General features: G+C 39.8%; 1 protein-coding gene across 3 annotated transcripts in view; it reads left to right on the top strand.

The window, feature by feature from the left end:
• LOC134211560 (helicase domino) overlaps positions 1 to 18,575 on the top strand; it is a 46,257-nt gene that overhangs the window by 5,513 nt on the left and 22,169 nt on the right. For all 3 annotated transcript variants that reach the window (XM_062688545.1, XM_062688543.1, XM_062688544.1), the window contains exons 3-14: positions 3,830 to 4,001; positions 4,066 to 4,216; positions 5,581 to 6,605; positions 6,756 to 6,902; positions 6,968 to 7,803; positions 8,015 to 8,201; positions 9,854 to 9,990; positions 10,052 to 10,238; positions 10,300 to 11,556; positions 11,919 to 12,812; positions 13,053 to 13,274; positions 16,688 to 16,723. In XM_062688545.1, the coding sequence (XP_062544529.1) occupies positions 3,830 to 4,001; positions 4,066 to 4,216; positions 5,581 to 6,605; positions 6,756 to 6,902; positions 6,968 to 7,803; positions 8,015 to 8,201; positions 9,854 to 9,990; positions 10,052 to 10,238; positions 10,300 to 11,556; positions 11,919 to 12,812; positions 13,053 to 13,274; positions 16,688 to 16,723 (5,251 nt within the window). The remainder of the gene's footprint in view (positions 1 to 3,829; positions 4,002 to 4,065; positions 4,217 to 5,580; positions 6,606 to 6,755; positions 6,903 to 6,967; positions 7,804 to 8,014; positions 8,202 to 9,853; positions 9,991 to 10,051; positions 10,239 to 10,299; positions 11,557 to 11,918; positions 12,813 to 13,052; positions 13,275 to 16,687; positions 16,724 to 18,575) is intronic.

Below are 18,575 nucleotides of genomic sequence, written 5' to 3'. Positions count from 1 at the left end.
TTAAATGGATGCAAAATAAGTTAGTGACTGCCCGCAGCGTTACAAAGGAGACCTCTTCGCGTTGTTGATGCGCTTGATGCGTTGAAATCCATTTGATGCAGAATGATGTCTTTATCATTATATCTGGAATGCTGTCATTCGGCCATTGCGCTTCGGAGTTATCGCAAAAACACAACAAGCCAAAATTACTGAAGAAGTCGATTTTTTTTTCAGATTTGTTCAGAGACGATGAAACTAGTTTCTTTCTTAAAAATTGCTGTCATTTCAGCTGTTAAATCAATCAAAAAGTAGTCCACCCTTGGAATTTGAAATCTAGAATAGATATTTTATACTTCATTTCATTCATTTAGTTTACATCTAAACAGATAACACTGAATCATTTTGATTTGACGCCACAATACACGGTTCGAGGCCGCATGGCTGGAGAGCTTCGAATGCGCCCCACGCTCGCCAAGTCGTTGGTTTTGCACCTGGTCTGCCCATCTTGCTCGCTGCGCTCCACGTCGTCTCGTCCCTGCCGGATCGGAAGCGAACACCATCTTTGCAGGGTTGCTTCCGGCATTCTTGCAACATGCCCTGCCCATCGTACCCTTCCGGCTTAAGCTACCTTCTGCAGGGTTGGTCATTTCTCACACTTCGTCTTGAAATGTGTAGAGATTTTACAAATAAAGAGAAGTGTATTGATTCACACTCGAGAGCGTTCACACGTACGTGTGATTGAAGCCAAGAGAAATATGATCGATAAAGAGTAATAATATTTTCGGTCGCGTGTGTTTTGATATTGTGTACAAAATGGTCTATGTTTAGGCGCTCACAACAACGTATTTACATGGAAGATTTAGAATATAGCCTAAATGTATGCATTTTGGTAAACAGCAAATTACCATTTTCCTGTACTTTACACTTGTGGACTTGTGCGACGAAGAGTGGATACTACGCACGCTCCTTCAAACAAAGATAAAGTGTATTTCTGCACAATACACTCGGATAACAGATCGAGAAAAGAGAAGTTTTTACACCTTCTCTTGAATACTCCTCAGAGCGAACCAACCCTGCTTCTGGATACTTGGTTCGCCGTAGAGCTGAGCGAGCTCGTGGTTCTTTCTTCGCCGCCACACACCGTCTTTTTGCACTCCGCCAAAGATGGTCCCTAAGTACCCGTCTCTCGAATACTCCGAGTACTTGCAAGTCCTCCTCGAGCGTTGTCCATGTTTCATGTCCGTAGAGGACAATCGGTCTTATTAGCGTCATGTACATGATACTGGCGAATCTTTTTTTGACCGCAGTTTCTTCTGGAGCCCGTAGTAGGCCCGACTTCCATAGATGATGCGCCTTCGTATTTCACCACTAACATTGTTAATCAGCCGTTAGCAAGGATCCAAGGTAGACGAATCCCTCGACTACCTCGAGAAACCCCCGTCTAACGTAACACTGCTTCCCAGGCGGGCCCTGTTGCGCTCGGTTCCGCCCACAAGCATGTACTTTGTCTTTGACGCATTCACCACCAGTCCAACTTGTGTTGCTTCACGTTTCAGGCGGGTGTACAGTTCAAATGCGGGTGTACCTTTGCAAATGTTCGGTCGACAATGTCCATGTCATCCGCGAAACAAATAAATTGACTGGATCTGTTGAAAATCGTACCCTGGCTGTTACACCCGGCTCTCCGCATGACACCTTCTAGCGCAATGTTGAACAACAGGCACGAAAGTCCCTCACCTTGTCTTAGTCCTCGGCGCGATTCGAACGAACTGGAGTGTTCGCCCGAAATCTTCACACAGTTTTGCACACCATCCACCGTTGCTTAGATCAGTCTGGTAAGCTTCCCAGGGAAGCTGTTCTTGTCCATGATTTTCGATAGCTCTACGCGGTCTATACTGTCGTATGCCGCCTTGAAATCAACGAACAGATGGTGCGTTGGGACCTGGTATTCACGGCATTTTTGAAGGATTTGCCGTACAGTAAAGTTCGGGTCCATTGTCGAGCGGCCGTCAACGAAGTCGGCTTAATAACTTCCCACGAACTCATTCACTAATGGTGACAGACGACGGAAGATGATCTGGGATATCACTTTGTACGCGGCATTAAGGATGGCTCGAAAGTTCTCACACTCCAGCTTGTCGCCTTTCTTGTAGATGGGGCATATAACCCCTTCCTTCCACTCCTCCGGTAGCTGTTTAGTTTCATAGATTCTGACTATCAATTTGTGCAGGCGTGCTAGCTTTTCCGGGTTCATCTTGATGAGCTCCGCTCGGATACCATCCTTACCAGCTGCTTTATTAGTCTTTGGCTGTTGGATGACATCATGGCATCCTTAACTTCCCTCGAGGTGGGGGCTGGTTGGCTTCCATCGTCCGCTGAACTGACGTAGTTATCTCCTCCGCTGACTTGACTTTCACTGTCTGTACTCTCAGCGCCATTCAAATATTCCTCGTACTGCTGCTTCCGCCTTTCGATCACCACACGTTCGTCCGTCAAGATACTCCCATCCTTATCCGGGCACATTTCGGCTCGCGGCACGAAGCCTTTGCGGGATGCTTTGAGCTTCTGATAGAACTTGCGTGTTTCTTGAGAACGGCACAGCTGGAATTAGGAAGTAATGTTAGTCACAAATAGAGATGAAATGTTATATTTCCAATAGCTCAAGTAAAGAAAACAAAAAAAAATAAAATCATTTAATGGAGGCACTCCAGTGCCCTTTGACTTTCATGAAGTACAACAAGCATCACAACTGATCACAGTTATGCTCTCTTAAGTATAACTATCGTTTGCGAGAAATATATGAACAGAAAATGTGTTCTTATATTGAAAAAATCTCCTTTAAAATTATGGGACTTTACGAGTGGGGCAGGGCAAGTGAAAAATCCAAACAGATTTTTTGATTTTCCGAATCTTTTGTATCCTAAAACTATTTTCCAAAGATCTTGTTTGCAGGCATTTAAAGATTGGATAGATGATTCGTTATGCCATAAATATGATCAATTTCAATATTATATTGAACTTTTATGACTTGATGAACATGAACTATACGATTTCCTTTACCCACTTGCCCCACTGTATTTTAGTTGATTCTTTGTGCTATTTTATTAATTCTGGTCAATCAGGGGGTAGTAACCATAGATTTGTGTAGTCATGTCAAACCTGAGCTTTTAATTTTTTTTATAAATGGATTGCGAGTGGTTTGGCCTATGCATCTAATTTTTTAGATTCATTCAGTAGCCGCTAAGTTGCGAAAGCCGACGGAGGTCCTTCGTAGCTTAGTTGGTTGAAGCACCAGTCTAGCGTACTGCGGGTCGAGGGTTCGAGTCCCATCGAAGGAAAGTATTTACATCCAATACATTTTTCAAATCATAATCTTCCACATAATGTTCATATTCACATCTGAGCTTTCAGAACATTGAATGTCGAGAATGTCGGGTGGTTCAATACCCAAAAAATAGGCAATTAACTTTAATTGACCTGAAAAAAATTAAATAATTTTCTTTTTTTTCTGGGAACGGTACATTCTGAGAAATGGAATTCTGGAATATGGTTTCCTGGGAAATAGTATAGAACCCCATTGACATCAGTCTAAGCTAAGCTATACGATTGTAGCTACGTTTTTACTTTTTTTAGGTCCTCATTTTTACATATGCGTTCATTTCTCATGATGACTCAACTACAATAATCTGAAAATTGATCAATTCCATTCTGGAAGAGATTAGTTTTTATCGGATGACAATCGAGGCATTTGTCTGATAGAAGTTAAACGCATCTATAAATATATTTTTTATATTGTTAGTTTATACAACACAATAGCTAATCATTATTCCTGTCACTATCTTTTTTGCAGGTACTCTGAACATGTAGCGGAACTGTTTTTTCTTCAGTCCGGTGGTACTATGATGGAATATCCTGCATGGAGAAAGAAACCACATACGCCAGCTTTTTTGAACTTTATGAGAACGTACAAGTTAGAACCCTTATCGTCCAATCTGGAAGAAGCAGGAGAAATACTTAAACAGGTTCGTCTCAAATGTTAAGGCGCTTTCGATCATTATTGAAGTATCTAAAATGTTTATCTTCCAGCAATCAAGTCGATCGCTATCGTCGTCGGTAGCGAGTACCAATTCGTCAAACTTACCGCAAGGAGCAGAAATTAAAATTCCAGGTGTAGGAGCGACGCCCGTAGCCGTGTCGACACAACTACCGGCCGCAGTGGCTCAGCTGAGTCAGCAGGGTAATGTTACTCCGTTTAATCATTTTGTTCGTTTACACAACGCTTTCTGATTTTGTTTGTTTCACTGGTGATAACCCTTGATTTCCAACCCATATCTATCATTCACTACTCTTTGGTTTGCACACGACCACTACATTGACATTGTCTGTTTTGAGTTTATTGATCTTTTCATCGTTTCACGTGTTTATCCTGTAAATAGTTACATACAAACGGTATTCTCATCACTATCATGCCTTTTTAACGCAACGAATCAAGAGGCCCTGGTGATTTGAATTTGAATCTACATGATAAACAATTGTGTCATAAAATCACGATTCGACGACTCTTCCTTTTCTTTTCAGTAAAAATGCAAAAGACTCCAGGAATTTTCTTTGCTAGTTTTGATTGTGGATAACCAATACCTACTTATATTCAACCAAATACCGGGACCACATTTATCTTTGTTCTTTCTGCATCTTTATTCTTGTTTCTCTTGGCTTCTGTCTCTTTTCTCCCTTTTTGTGTACTTGTAGGTCACATACCCGGAAGGCCTCAGGGAGGTCGCCACGGGATGGTCTTTGGTCAGATTAGCGTACCACCTGTGGTAGGAAACCCCTCTGTACCTCTGGTGCCAGGTTCGCACCGTTCCACTCACATTATCTCAAAACAAGTCAAGAGCATCTTTTGGCTGGCTTTCGTTGTTTCCTTTCTCAGTTTCACTATTTGCTCTACTAGAACTTATTTGGTTTTCTTTGGGAAACGCGATTTATTTTCTTACCCTTTTTTTATAATGAATGTTTCGAGCGAATGATGGTACTTCTGATTTCTAGCGTTTTTTTCCTTTCCTGTATTTTTTCTAATGTCTTCCATATTGATTTTCATGAATAATTTTACCTGGTTGTCCATCACTTCAGCATTTAGGTTTTTGACCAATAGAATGATTTCATATATGTATCAGAAATGCTTATTGCAAAAATTGAACTTCCATAATCTGATTATTTGATATTACTCAAGCAGGGTATGTTTTTATGTCTTGCATTTAACAGTTACTCAATAGTAGTATTAACTTACCTGCAGCTGATGATATATGGAATCTTTTCTTAAAGCATGCCATAGTTTGTTAGAACATAATCATATACCTACATCTGCAGAATTCATTTCATGATGCTTTAGTTCGCTTAACTGTGCAAAGTAGTTACTCACCATGATGACTTAAATACTGATTGCTTCGTTTGTCTCGTTCTGAGACAAAAGAAGCTTATATTAAGGATGACTATCGAGGCATTTGTCTGATATATTTTAGTATTCTCAATTTAGTGTATATCGGCTGTTATGCCATTTGGTTAATTTCCGACATTTTTCTCAATCTTTCATTTCATCTCAAGGCGGCACCCCCATCATTCCGGACCCAATCGGAATAGGAGCAACGCCGACCATCGAGAAGCGGAAGCACGTGCAAACGGTTTCTATTGCATCTGCGGCGGCTTCATCGTCTTTGGGAATCTTAGCCTACACCTCTGCATCGGCCAGTGGAAGCGGTCTGGTGCCGGTGGAAAGCGGTGGTTCGGCATCCGGAAGTGGCAACAGTGGAACCTCCAATGCACAGCATAATGGAACCTCTTCGAATGGTACGGCCGGTGGCAATGGCCAAGATCAGTACACCAACAAAGCCAAACAAGAAGTATACGTGATGCAACGGATACAGGAACTCCAAAAGGAGGGACTATGGAGCGAAAGGCGGCTACCCAAGCTGCAAGAACCTCAAAGGCCAAAGGCGCATTGGGATTACCTTTTGGAGGAAATGGTTTGGTTAGCAGCCGATTTCGCTCAGGAACGAAAATGGAAGAAAGCGGCTGCCAAAAAGTGTGCTCGGATGGTCCAGAAGCATTTTCTTGACAAAGCCATGGCAGCACAACGTGCTGAAAAGGCTCAGGAGCAACAATTAAAGCGTATAGCGGCATTTGTTGCGAAGGAAATAAAAATATTCTGGGGTAATGTCGAGAAACTAGTCGAATACAAACAGCAAACCAAACTGGATGAAAAACGAAAAGTGGCTCTTGACCAGCAGCTCAGCTTTATCGTGGATCAGACCGAAAAATACTCTCAACAGCTGGTGGAAGGTATGAACAAACCCAAAGCGATTCAGGATCGTAATACCAGCAAAGCTAATAGTTTGAGCTCTAGTCGCGTGCCCTCGCCTCAGCCTAAGAATGCTTCCGATGATGAATTTCGTCCAGACAGTGAGATATCTGACGACGACGAGGAGACGATTGCCAAAGCTGAAGCGGAAGCAACTGGAACCAACGAAGAAGTTGCAGCCCTGCAGAAGGAATCCGAAATGGATCTGGATGACTTCCTCAAGAACCTGCCGAAAGACTATTTGGAGAACAGGGATAAAATCGTTCTTTCTGTAAGTATTTATGGAATTGTGTTGAGCGGGTTTAAGCATTTAATCATGCAACGATTGTATCGTAAAGTGACTGTATAAGCAAAAACACTGCTAGTGTTCCGTTGTGATTGTCCTTCTAATATTAATTCCATATTGTATTTAATCAAACAGGATCCGGAAGAAAGTGAAAAAGAGAGCGAATCCAATGACAAAGATTTCTCCGCAGCCGAGAATAGTACTGACGACGAGAATACTATCATGGAGCAAGAGAAGCAAGAACGCAATCAGGACCACAAGAAAGAAATTGATGAACTAAACGTAACTATTCAATTATTCGTAACAGAATCATTCAATTTCACTTTCGAATTTTAATGCGTTTACAGGCGGAAAATGAAATGAGTATAGAAGAGTTGATGGCGAAATATAATCGGCCACCACCTGGGCGATCGGTCGAGAAGATGGAAGTCGACTCGGACGACGACAAAAGTGACTCGGAAGAAGAGTCTGATTCGTCCCAAGCCGATGACGATGACGAACAGTTGTCTTCATCGGATGAGGACATGAACGAAGAGCTGAAGGATAACGATGACGAGGAAATCGGTTTAAAGAATCTGCTGGACGACGAAATGGCCGGTAAAAGTCAGAGCGAAAAGGATGAAATCCTGAACGATGCGGCTGCGATCGCCGAGAGCATTCAACCGAAGGGAAATACCCTGTCATCGACCAGTGTTGTAACGCCAATTCCTTTTCTGCTGAAACACACTCTCCGTGAGTATCAGCACATCGGTTTGGATTGGTTGGTGACGATGCACGATCGGAAACTCAATGGAATTTTGGCTGACGAAATGGGTCTGGGTAAAACGATTCAGACTATTTCGCTGTTGGCTCACTTGGCATGCGTAAAGGGTAATTGGGGCCCCCATTTGATTATTGTACCTTCTTCGGTGATGCTAAACTGGGAGATGGAGTTCAAAAAATGGTGTCCTGGGTTCAAGATTCTGACTTACTATGGTTCGCAAAAGGAACGCAAGCTTAAGAGAACAGGCTGGACCAAAGTGAATGCGTTCCACGTCTGTATAACATCGTACAAGTTGGTTATCCAGGACCACCAAAGCTTCCGGCGAAAAAAGTGGAAATATCTTATCCTGGACGAGGCACAAAACATCAAAAACTTCAAGTCACAGCGGTGGCAACTGCTTTTGAACTTCCAGACGGAACAGTGAGTAATGGCATGAATACTAAAATTGTTTACCTCTACTTTTCAATGATGATACTTTCACTAAAACTGCTGATCAGTTTTGAAAGTCTGTTCTAGAGTTTCGAAACTGTTCTACAGATGACAATCGAGGCATTTGTCTGACAGTCAATATCACGAATAGCTTCCTTATCAAAATAGAGTGGAAATCTAAATAATTATGCATTTCATACAGACGGCTCCTACTAACGGGAACGCCTCTCCAAAACAACCTGATGGAGCTGTGGTCGCTGATGCACTTCCTGATGCCACACGTTTTCCAATCCCATCGAGAGTTCAAGGAGTGGTTCTCGAACCCGATGACGGGGATGATTGAAGGCAACTCGGAGTACAACGAGAACATAATCAAGCGCCTTCATAAGGTCTGTAACCTGTACGTAATGTAGTATTATGATTATTATTTCCACGTTCAATTAGTGTTATGTGGGGTTAGCAAACTACGCTATCATCATGGATTTTTGTTATGTCAATTCTAGAAAAAAAATCAAGAAGAAGAAAAACTTCCATTTTCATTTTACTGAAACAAATTTAGGACGGAACAAATATGAATTCCTTCTTTTGTCATGTTGGTCTTTGGATAACATAGAGAGTCATTTTTTCGTGTATATTGCAAGTGAGGTGGCAAACTACTTTTCGCTTTTATCTGTCGTTTACCTCTCGAATGTTCGAGCTCAATATTTTATTTATTTTTTCCAATCCAATTTTGAATTCCCCTCTCAAATAATAAAATAAAACCACTAAAAAATCGAGGGACGGTGACAGAAGAAGAAAATAATATTTGTTCCGGTCTTATTTAATCTCGATAACAAAATGTTAATATCAAATCAAATTACTTTGCATTATCCTGTGACTTTATTTATTAATATCAATCGTTGAAAAAAATAAATTATATAAATTGCATAGATATAATATAGAATTGATGAGCCTGATAATACCGTAATTTATTTCTGAAAGGTTTTTGTTTGTATGTGTGTGTTTGTTATTCATCCAGTCATTTTATGTTCGTTTTCATATTCTGCTCGGCAATAGAAGGTATATCATAATCGCACTCACGGAACCCTCTACTCTCAAGCTAAGCCTTAGGGTCGATGCCCACGTAGCGTCTTTTCAACTCGGCGTGCACACGGAGTTAAAAAAAAACGCAGGTGTGTATCGAAAAAAAGCGTTAACGCAGCGTCACCTCACCTGCGTTATTTTATCGCTGTGTGCACGCTGCGTTGAAAAGACGTTACGTGGGCATCGGCCCTTAATCGGCTCTTGTTCATCATGAAAAATTTCGCCAAAAAAAAGTCTTTAATTGCCTATGCTTATTTTTGACTGGTTAGGCCGTTACAAATATTTAATTCAAATTATGTCCTACTGGTCTCCGAAGGGTCAAGGGGGAGGGGGGGTGGTCGATAATAAAAAATAAACATTAAAATGATTTCTTGGATTTGTTAAAGAATATTTTGAAAATCCTTAAAATTATCCGAATTTTTTTGTTACCCCCTCAAAATATTATTTTTGAGCAAAAAAAATCCGAGGGGGGGGGGGAGACATTATTGTTTTTAAATATTTGTATCGGCCTTATTAATTGCAATTAATTGTAGGCTTAACAAATAATTTGAGAGAAAATCGTAAAAAATCTGAATTGTTTAAGATAATGTTTTGTTAGTTTAGTTTTCTTGTAAGGGGCTGTCCATATACCACGTGGACAGGTTTTGGTCAGTTCCAGATACCCCCCTCCCCCAGCGTGGACAATTGTTCATATAATATTTCAAAAATTTGTATGAACCGTGGACATTCGTCATACTCCCCTCCCCCCTAAAATGTCCACGTGGTATATGGACAGCCCCTAATATCATCAAAAGTAGTTGAAGCTTTTTTCATCGATAGATAACCTCTTTTTCTCAGCCAAGCAGAATACGTACGTTCCGATTCATTATTTTCCTGTATTCAATCATTGGATCAATAATCATAATTTAGAAAATTCGGTACAAAAAACCCTTAATAAATTAATTGTTTTCACTTTCAGGTATTACGCCCATTTCTACTGCGCCGGTTGAAATCCGAAGTGGAAAAACAAATGCCAAAGAAATATGAACACGTGGTCATGTGTCGGTTGTCCAAGAGGCAGAGGTTTCTGTACGACGACTTCATGAGTCGAGCGAAGTATGTTCTTAGACAAGCATCTTCAATTCCTTCATAACTAACCAACTTTTTCTCAATTCAGAACCAGAGAAACGCTTGCTTCGGGCAACCTTTTAAGCGTGATCAATGTGCTGATGCAGCTCCGAAAGGTTTGCAATCACCCCAACATGTTCGAGGAGCGACCCACAATTTCACCATTCCGAATGGAAGGGATTAACTTCCGGACTGCTTCCTTGGTTTACAATATGTTGAATTATGATCCCTTCACGGTATGTTAGCGTGTAGTTCGAATAGTAATTTTAAAATAGCTAAACTTCTTTGCTTCCGCAGCAAATTGACCTGTCTTCCCTAAATCTCGTGTTGATCAAGTTGGAACTGGTGTTGTCTGCCTATGTGGCCTACCGATCCCAACGGTTATGCATGCCAAAGCGGTTGATCGAGGAGATAGATTCAACACCAGAACCGCCACCACGATGTCCGACGGGCAGACTTCGACTGCACGTTCGTGTGCCAAATTTGCGAGTTCAGGAAACGATCAGCAACAGCACTGGAGTCCGAGTTGGAACCAGTCCAGCCATGAAGACTGAAGGAACGCGTTATGTTCCGCTTGTAAATTCTTCGCTAGTAGATAGGAAACCTTTGATCGAAGTGATCAGCTCGCAACCGGCTGCAGCGTCGGGAGCGATTCCAATCGACGACCCACAGTTGTCGAATGTAAATCTACGTAAACGATGTGATATGAATAGTGGTATCAGCAGTAGTGTTAGTAATATTAGTACTCATAGTAATAGATTCAGTGCTGGGCACGTAGCGCAAATTGTGCAAACTTCCTCTGGAAGGCAGTTAATTTTAACGCCGAGTAGTAGCACTTCATCTACGCTTATGACACCTAGTGGACAACGTCTAACAGTGGTCAATAGAATAAGTACTCCCCCCTCTACGTCCAATGTTGTCAGTAGCATAACTCAATCTCAGACAACGGGCGCCCAAAATGTTCCTTCTGCTGCAAGTCCGATTTCATCGACGTTAGCAACTTCGATAGTGCAACAATTAAGGCATCATTCCTACTCATGTGCTGCCACCAGCCTAACTCCCGAAGAGTTGGAACAGAAAATCCGTACCGAGTTTTACCTGGCTAGTGTGGAAGAGTCGCGCAAAGAGCGGAGAAGCCAAATCCTAGAGCTGCTGGGTAGAATGAATCAGAAACGGTGCGACGTAGTTCCGATCTATGGAAGCGATTTGTGCGAATCTGTTGCACAGGCGCTCGATGAAAGTTTCTTGGACGTTGATGCGGTTCCAATGATCTCGCTAGGACCTTACTACTGCCAACGAGCTTGTCAGAGCGTCAGTTCAAGTCTGGCGAATGCCATCAAATCCATCGAGCAACGAACGGAAGAGTTTCGCTCGGTGCTGAATAATTTTGTCATTTATGTACCTGCAGTATGTGCTCCGGCACCAAGTATTCACGTGTCGCATCCGTATCCTTCCCGAACGAACGAAGAACAAGACAAAGATGAGACGATTCAGGAAATGTTTAAGCCAGTTTTAAGGATATTGCATCCGATAATATCAGCGATGAGCACTCAGGTGAGTTAGTATCTTTATTTGGGTTTTAGTAGCTTTCGTAACATTACTTGGAGAACGTGTTAGTTTCCCTACATTTGGTTTTCTTTTGTGGACATGTAACTGCTCTTAAAATCGATTGTTTCAAAGTGCATCTTTGTTACGATTTTTGCAATGGAGCCAGATTAAATCACTCAGCATTGACCATCCAGCGGACACTGTCGTTTATCGCAGTTGGCCTCTAGAACCTTGCTACACTTAATTTTCTGCATCATATCAGTGACTATATTCTTAATTGCCATTTGAAATAGTTTTTGTCGTGATGCAACAAATTGTATAATCCTCATCACTTCCACTATCTTATCCTTTGTTTACCGTTGTTACAGTTTCCAGACCCTCGTCTCATTCAGTATGACTGTGGGAAGCTACAAACGTTGGACCGACTGTTGAAGCAGCTCAAGTCAGGCAGCCATCGAGTGTTGATATTCACGCAAATGACCCGCATGCTGGATGTGTTGGAAGCATTTCTAAACTATCATGGTCACATATACTTGCGGTTGGACGGTACTACCAAAGTCGAGCAACGGCAACTGCTGATGGAGCGGTTCAACGGAGACAGGCGAGTTTTCGTCTTTATCCTTTCCACGCGATCTGGCGGAGTTGGCATCAATCTTACCGGTGCTGATACTGTGATATTCTACGACTCCGATTGGAACCCCACTATGGATGCTCAGGCGCAAGATCGGTGTCATAGGATTGGACAGACCAGAGACGTCCACATTTACCGATTGGTTAGTGAAAAGACCATCGAAGAAAATATTCTTAAGAAAGCCAATCAGAAGAGAATGCTCGGAGATTTAGCCATCGAGGGAGGAAACTTCACTACGGCATTCTTCAAAAGCTCCACTATTCAAGATCTGTTTACGGTGGATGTCGTGGAGGAAGATGCAACAACACGTTTGGCGGAGGTTATCGATCGAGATCGAGAGCGTAAAGAACGACTGAATCAGAGCATGGCGGCAGGAACGAGTTCTACCGTCGTTGCTGTACCGAGTTCAAGTGGAGCGCAAGAAGAGTCTAAATCTGCAATAAATGTTTTCGAATCAGCTCTGGCAGCTGCTGAAGATGACCAAGATGTGCAGGCGGCCAAGTTTGCTAAGGCTGAGGCGTCAGCTGATTTGGAAGAATTTGATGAAAATATTCCAATTGATCAAGAACCCAAGGAAAAGGAGCCAGAAATGAGCAAGGCCGAAAAGGAGGTTCAAAATCTCATCAAACAGGTGGGTGTTTCAAATATTTCTAAAAGTAAAAACAACCCCACCAAATACATATGGTTGCACTGAATTTCAATAGCGTAAACACTGTCGTGATAATTGGGGTAATATCAACTTCTGACGATCCAGACCGCTTTTTGTTTGCCATCGGTATATCTAAAAGCTATCAAAGTTCTCAGACACTATCTTTGCTACTTTATTTTAGTTTTAATTGAATGTCTTTAATCATTAATCTCTACTTTTTAGTTGAGCCCTATCGAACGTTACGCGATGCGATTTGTCGAAGATACGGAAGGCACTTGGACGGCGATGCAGCTGAAGGCTGTCGAGGCTGAAATCGAGCAGCAGAAGCGAGATTGGGAGGCGAATCGGTTAGCCCAGCTGAAGCGAGAAGAGGAAGCTGCGCGGCAGCTGGAAGCAGAGGAGAACGACCTTCTCACGTTCTCTCGGGAGGATGCAAGCAATCAGGTGGTTAATAAATCTAGCTCTAATCGTAGTTCTAGCGGAATCAAAATGAACAATAATAATATTAGTAGCAGAGATAGCAAGAAATTGATTCACCGGAGGGTCGCGATTGTTAAAAACTCGCACAAGGGAATCCTAGGTAAACGTAAGGGATCAATATCTGGGGAAGAAGGTGTAGGTAGGGCTAAGGGCAGGCCAGCTATGGTTGCATTAACCGGTAGGAAAGCGAAAAAAATGAAACTAGTGCGACAGAGTGATTCAATGTCGACAGACACTGTGATTCGGACTAGAAGGGATAGTGTTAGAAACATCAATACTAAACCAAACAATTTGCGCAAGAAACGATTGAGGAAAAGCCCAAACAAGAGAGCTACAGGAACAAACGAAAATAGAGAAGATAAAGATGGTGACAATGAATCGGATAAGAAGGAAGATCCAAAGGAAGTTAGGCCACCAGAAGAATTCGATAGTGAATGTAGTTTAGATGTGATGATAGACTCGAACGATGCCCCTGATTCTGATTCAAATCAAATGAATAATTATTATTCATCACAAGACGATGAGTCTGGCAGCCAAAGTCAGGACGATCACAAGACGATGGATGAATCTAAGCAAACTGATGGTGTTACGGGTGATGGCGTGAACAGTACCCCTCGTACTAGATCCCGTGGTTCAGTCAAAATTAACCTATGGACGTTGGACGATAGTCCCATACTTGCCGTCAAAAGGCCTAGAACCAGTGATAGTTTTAAAGGCAGAAAAAACACGTCTGGGGAGCAACGGGATAGTAAAAGCGATGCCCAATCTTATGACGAGTCATCGGCTGTGGAAGATGAGATCAATAATGACACTTCAGTCACGGTTAATAATGACACTTTGGTAACGGCAGATGAGAATTCATTCGCTCCGGAAGCATCAGATGTAGACCCATTGGCAACCGATGCATTAGTTGTAGATCCTGAGGTGTCGGAAACAATAAAGGAACTGAAAATTCTTGTAACTGATGTCAAACAAATGAAACATGCCAAGGTGTTGGATGGTTTTGCCACTCCGCAGAGAACACCGTCACCAAAGGCGAGGAAGCTTCGAAAGTTCATGTCAAAATCGACGAACCATCGAACCCTTGACAGTTGGGTATGCAAAACGCCAAAATCTGCCATGAACCATAGTGAAAATTCCGATTCGACAATTCCAGCCCACAGTGGTCGAACCACTCGGGCATCAATCAAGTTAGACGGTTCGGCACTGCCACACGAAAATGGAGAAACGTAAACTGCATATACATCTATGACAGGGTCAGGGTTGTGTTATGCGGGAACGGTAGCGAGTGTAAATAGTGATAGTCTTCGTTCGGTTTAACCAATCAGAAACAATCGACAATGCAGCATTGATTCACACACTGACACATCATCTAATTATTTATTTGCAATTATAAAAATCCACAGTCATTCACAGTTTATGTAATTGTTCATAGTAAGTTTTTAAGAAGCACATCATTTTGTTCATTCTACATTGTATATAATTATGTTCGCAGAATGTTCAGTTTCATCCAAAAGTTAAATTCTCCTTAGTTTATTAAACTGTTTTTTCCTCTTCTGCTGTAGTGCCACATATCTAAATGAGAGCTTTTGTTTCTAGGTATTTCTTATATTTATTATTTTGTTGTTGAATTAATCTCATCAAATTCTTATGCTTAGGAAATCACAAACAAAAGTCCTCAAAAATTTTAAGCACTTAGCATTTTGAACCAAAAGACTACCAGACGTGTTATTTTCGTCTGATGGAAGATAGATAACAAATTGTTTTGGACTGTTAAGAATCAAAATATAGTTTGTTTTGTTAAAATAATAATTGATACTGCATTTTACTTTCGGTCTCTGCATACATTGTTTAGGTTGTGCTAGTGTTTCCCATATTTCGCTTCTTCGAATGTCGATATGTGAAAATATAATGCGTGATGTGTACTAAATAGAAGGATTTAAAATATTGCACTTCATGGAGAGTTTGGAAGACAAGCATTGGATAAAAACCGCTTTTTGATATTTTATTTTCATTTGTTTTTGCGTACTAAAATGGTATTCGCGCAGGTGTCGAACTGGTTAGTAAAAATTAAAAGCCATCTGTTTATTAAAATTGAGAAAAAAATATATCCGTTACTAACATATATAAAATAGTGTAAAGTTTCAATGTTGTGTTACTCATTCGTCACACCATGTAACATAATTTAGGTCGATTCCAATTCAAGAAATCAAGTTCAGACATTCACATTTTCACAAAACTACAGGAAATCGTTTGGCCAATGTATCGATTATTTGCAAACCTTGCAACGTTTGTTATGAGCACATAATTTAACTCTATTTCCACGACTGAGTACAAGCGATTTATGGGAAAAGTAGCAAAGCACATTCTCGAAGTATGAACATTATTCGATGTGAACGAAGGGATATTGCATATTTACAAAGTATGAACCACCAATAGAAAATATATAGGAAAAAAAATGCTTTCAAATACCTACAATTCCAACGTTGAATATCGATCAAAATCTAAAAGATTAATCTAGCCTTCTCATACATCATATGCATTGTGTTAAACTTTATCTGACTAAAAAGAACGCTAGAACAAATGAACATGAAAAATTGATAGAATAAACAATTCCTTGCTGAAAAGTACGAAAAATAGTCAAATGGACTTTCAATTTCAACGGTCAATCTGTCAAATAGCGCGGCCTCAATTTATCGTCCATGGCGATGTTTTGGTCGGTAAGGTCTGTATGTCGGTGTTTTGGTGTCATTCAAAGAAAAGCAGATAAGATTGTCAATAAAACAAAACAAAAAAAAAACGATATCCAAATCTAAAGCTGAAACAATAGAAATGCATCTATATTCTAGAGAAAAAGAGAAAAGGAGAGCGCTGTTATTCGTAGAATGCTAATTTGTACCGAATTTGAAAACTGAAAAGCAGTGCTCGGTCTGGCAATGGCAGAGGTCCTATTATTCATCTCCTAGAAGCCTAAGGACAACGACGACTTTTCTTGTTGGCACCAAAATATTCTATAGGAGCGTTTCGGCGCAATTGACGAGTTCCATCTCGGAACGAACACGTACACGCACACAGAGCCTTGCCATTCCGAATTGCCTCGGAAATGTTCGCTAAATTGAAGCTGCTGCCGGACGGAGCCTAGTAGACAGTTTTGCAAGAGGGTCGCAAATTAGCAGAGCCACAAAACAACAGCAAGGCGATAATTTATTTTGTTAATTTTTCTGTTGTCTCTGATGCCCGTTCTGAAACGATGATCTCGGCTTAACGAATCGGCATCAGATAGTCACCAAAAAGGTCGATTGATAAAATTTAAAACATGCTCGATGAAAATTAACAAAATATAGTTATCAAAGCCCTTTTCTCTTGTTCTATTTTAGATTTGGATATCGGATAACACCATGGAGAAAATGCCGGTAAGTAGATGCCAATAATATAATTTGCATTGTTACGTAATCGTAGAATTGTGATAGTCGTCACTCCTTTCTTCCCTTCCTTTCCTATTTTGTTTTCTCAATTTTAAATTATCACGCAGAGAAATATTTTTTAAACTCAATGATATTATGTATAAAAACAACAAAAATAATTTTTGTTCCACGGCTAATAATTTTATTTGTTGAATTCAACAATAAATCAGATTTGATTAGACAAAAAATATTGTTGTTTCTACAATGTTCCAAAACAGCACTCAAAATAAAAATTGTTGAATTTACAATATATTTTTTTGTTTGTACAAACAATATTTTTAAATCAAAAAGGAAAGTTTTCGCTTTTAACAATATTTTTTCTTAAATTCAAAAATTTATTTTAAATGTTATATAAAATTTCTTGTGATTATCAATTGTTTTATTTTTGGTTAGGCTTCATGTGAAAAATATAATCACAATAATTATATTTGTATTTTTTTTCAAATATTTACTTCACAAACTAGTATCTAATATACTGTATTAATTTATACTGGATTGCAGTAGAAACAACAATAAAAATTTTCGAATTAAATATATTTTAGTTTTGATTTAAAAAATAAAATATTTAAGTTTAAAAAATATTTCAATAATTTTATTTTTTAGTTCAAAAAGGCAGATTTTCTCTGCGTGTATAGCTCCCTGATTTGAAATGTGGTAGGGGGAATGACGGCTTTGGCAGGTTTTGTTCTATTATTGTCAGGGGGGTTTTTATGACTGATTATGCTCAAATTTGGCCTAAACATTCTTTGCATATCAAAGAATATTGTGGCCAAATTTCATAAAATTCGGTCGACAAAAACCCCCTGCCAATAATAGAACAAAACCTGCCAAAGCCGTCTTTTCCCCTAAGTAAAATATTTTTGCCAAAATAAAACCGTCTTAAAAACAGACGGCAAAAAAAATTAGGGCCGATATCTTCACTTCAATTGTATTGATTCACGACTCTTTTTGGAAGATCTTGCATCAGGAATGTCTCATCAAGTTCCTCTAGTACTTGTTCCATAAGTTCTTCCATGAGATCACCCATAAATTATGACGAGTTTGGTGGTCATATATGTAGCTACCATTTCTGAGCGATTCCAAGCAACAGCATCAAAATTTAAGAAAATTTTTAATTCATGATTTTCTATTGAGTTGAAACTTTGCACAGTTTTTCAATTTCATCTAAATCGTCATTTTTCGATATCAAATCTTCATATTGAGTCACGACTAACTTTTCAAAAGGGTGTATGTGAAAATGGTTCAAAAATATTTAAAAAGCTGCACAGCAAAAACGGAATGTTCGATTGTTATGATTTTTTCAGCAAAGTTAGACAACTAAATGGTGATTCTTAAGAAAATGTGCACAGTAAAAAAATTTTTTTTGCCTTTAAAATATCATTTTGTCACAAAAACTCAAATATCTCAAAACCCTATCTTTTTCGAACGTAATTTTTTAGGAAAACGGTCCATTATATTAGCTATCTACCATAAAAATTTGGTGATGGTAAACTAATAAACAAAAAGTTATGACATTTCAAACATTTCACAATTTTCACATATAGTAAACAAAAAAAATTTCCGTGTATTTTTTTCAAGAATCGCAGTTTGATGCTGATTTTATTGTTAAGGGCCTTGCGTGAGTTAAACAAGTTGTTTGTATGATATTCCATATTTATGTATTCATCGATATTATGTATATTATATGTATAAATATTATATGTATAAATAAATAAAAATGAATTAATATTATCCTAAGTATTAAATTAAATGTGGCAGTTACACAATGTTGTTATAGAAACTCTAAGAGTTTTGGGTTTGA

The sequence above is a fragment of the Armigeres subalbatus genome, chromosome 2 (assembly GCF_024139115.2).
Source record: "Armigeres subalbatus isolate Guangzhou_Male chromosome 2, GZ_Asu_2, whole genome shotgun sequence".
Lineage (NCBI taxonomy): Eukaryota > Metazoa > Arthropoda > Insecta > Diptera > Culicidae > Armigeres > Armigeres subalbatus.
The sequence above is the reverse complement of the archived record's forward strand: the minus strand, read 5'-3'. Positions and strand labels throughout refer to the sequence as shown.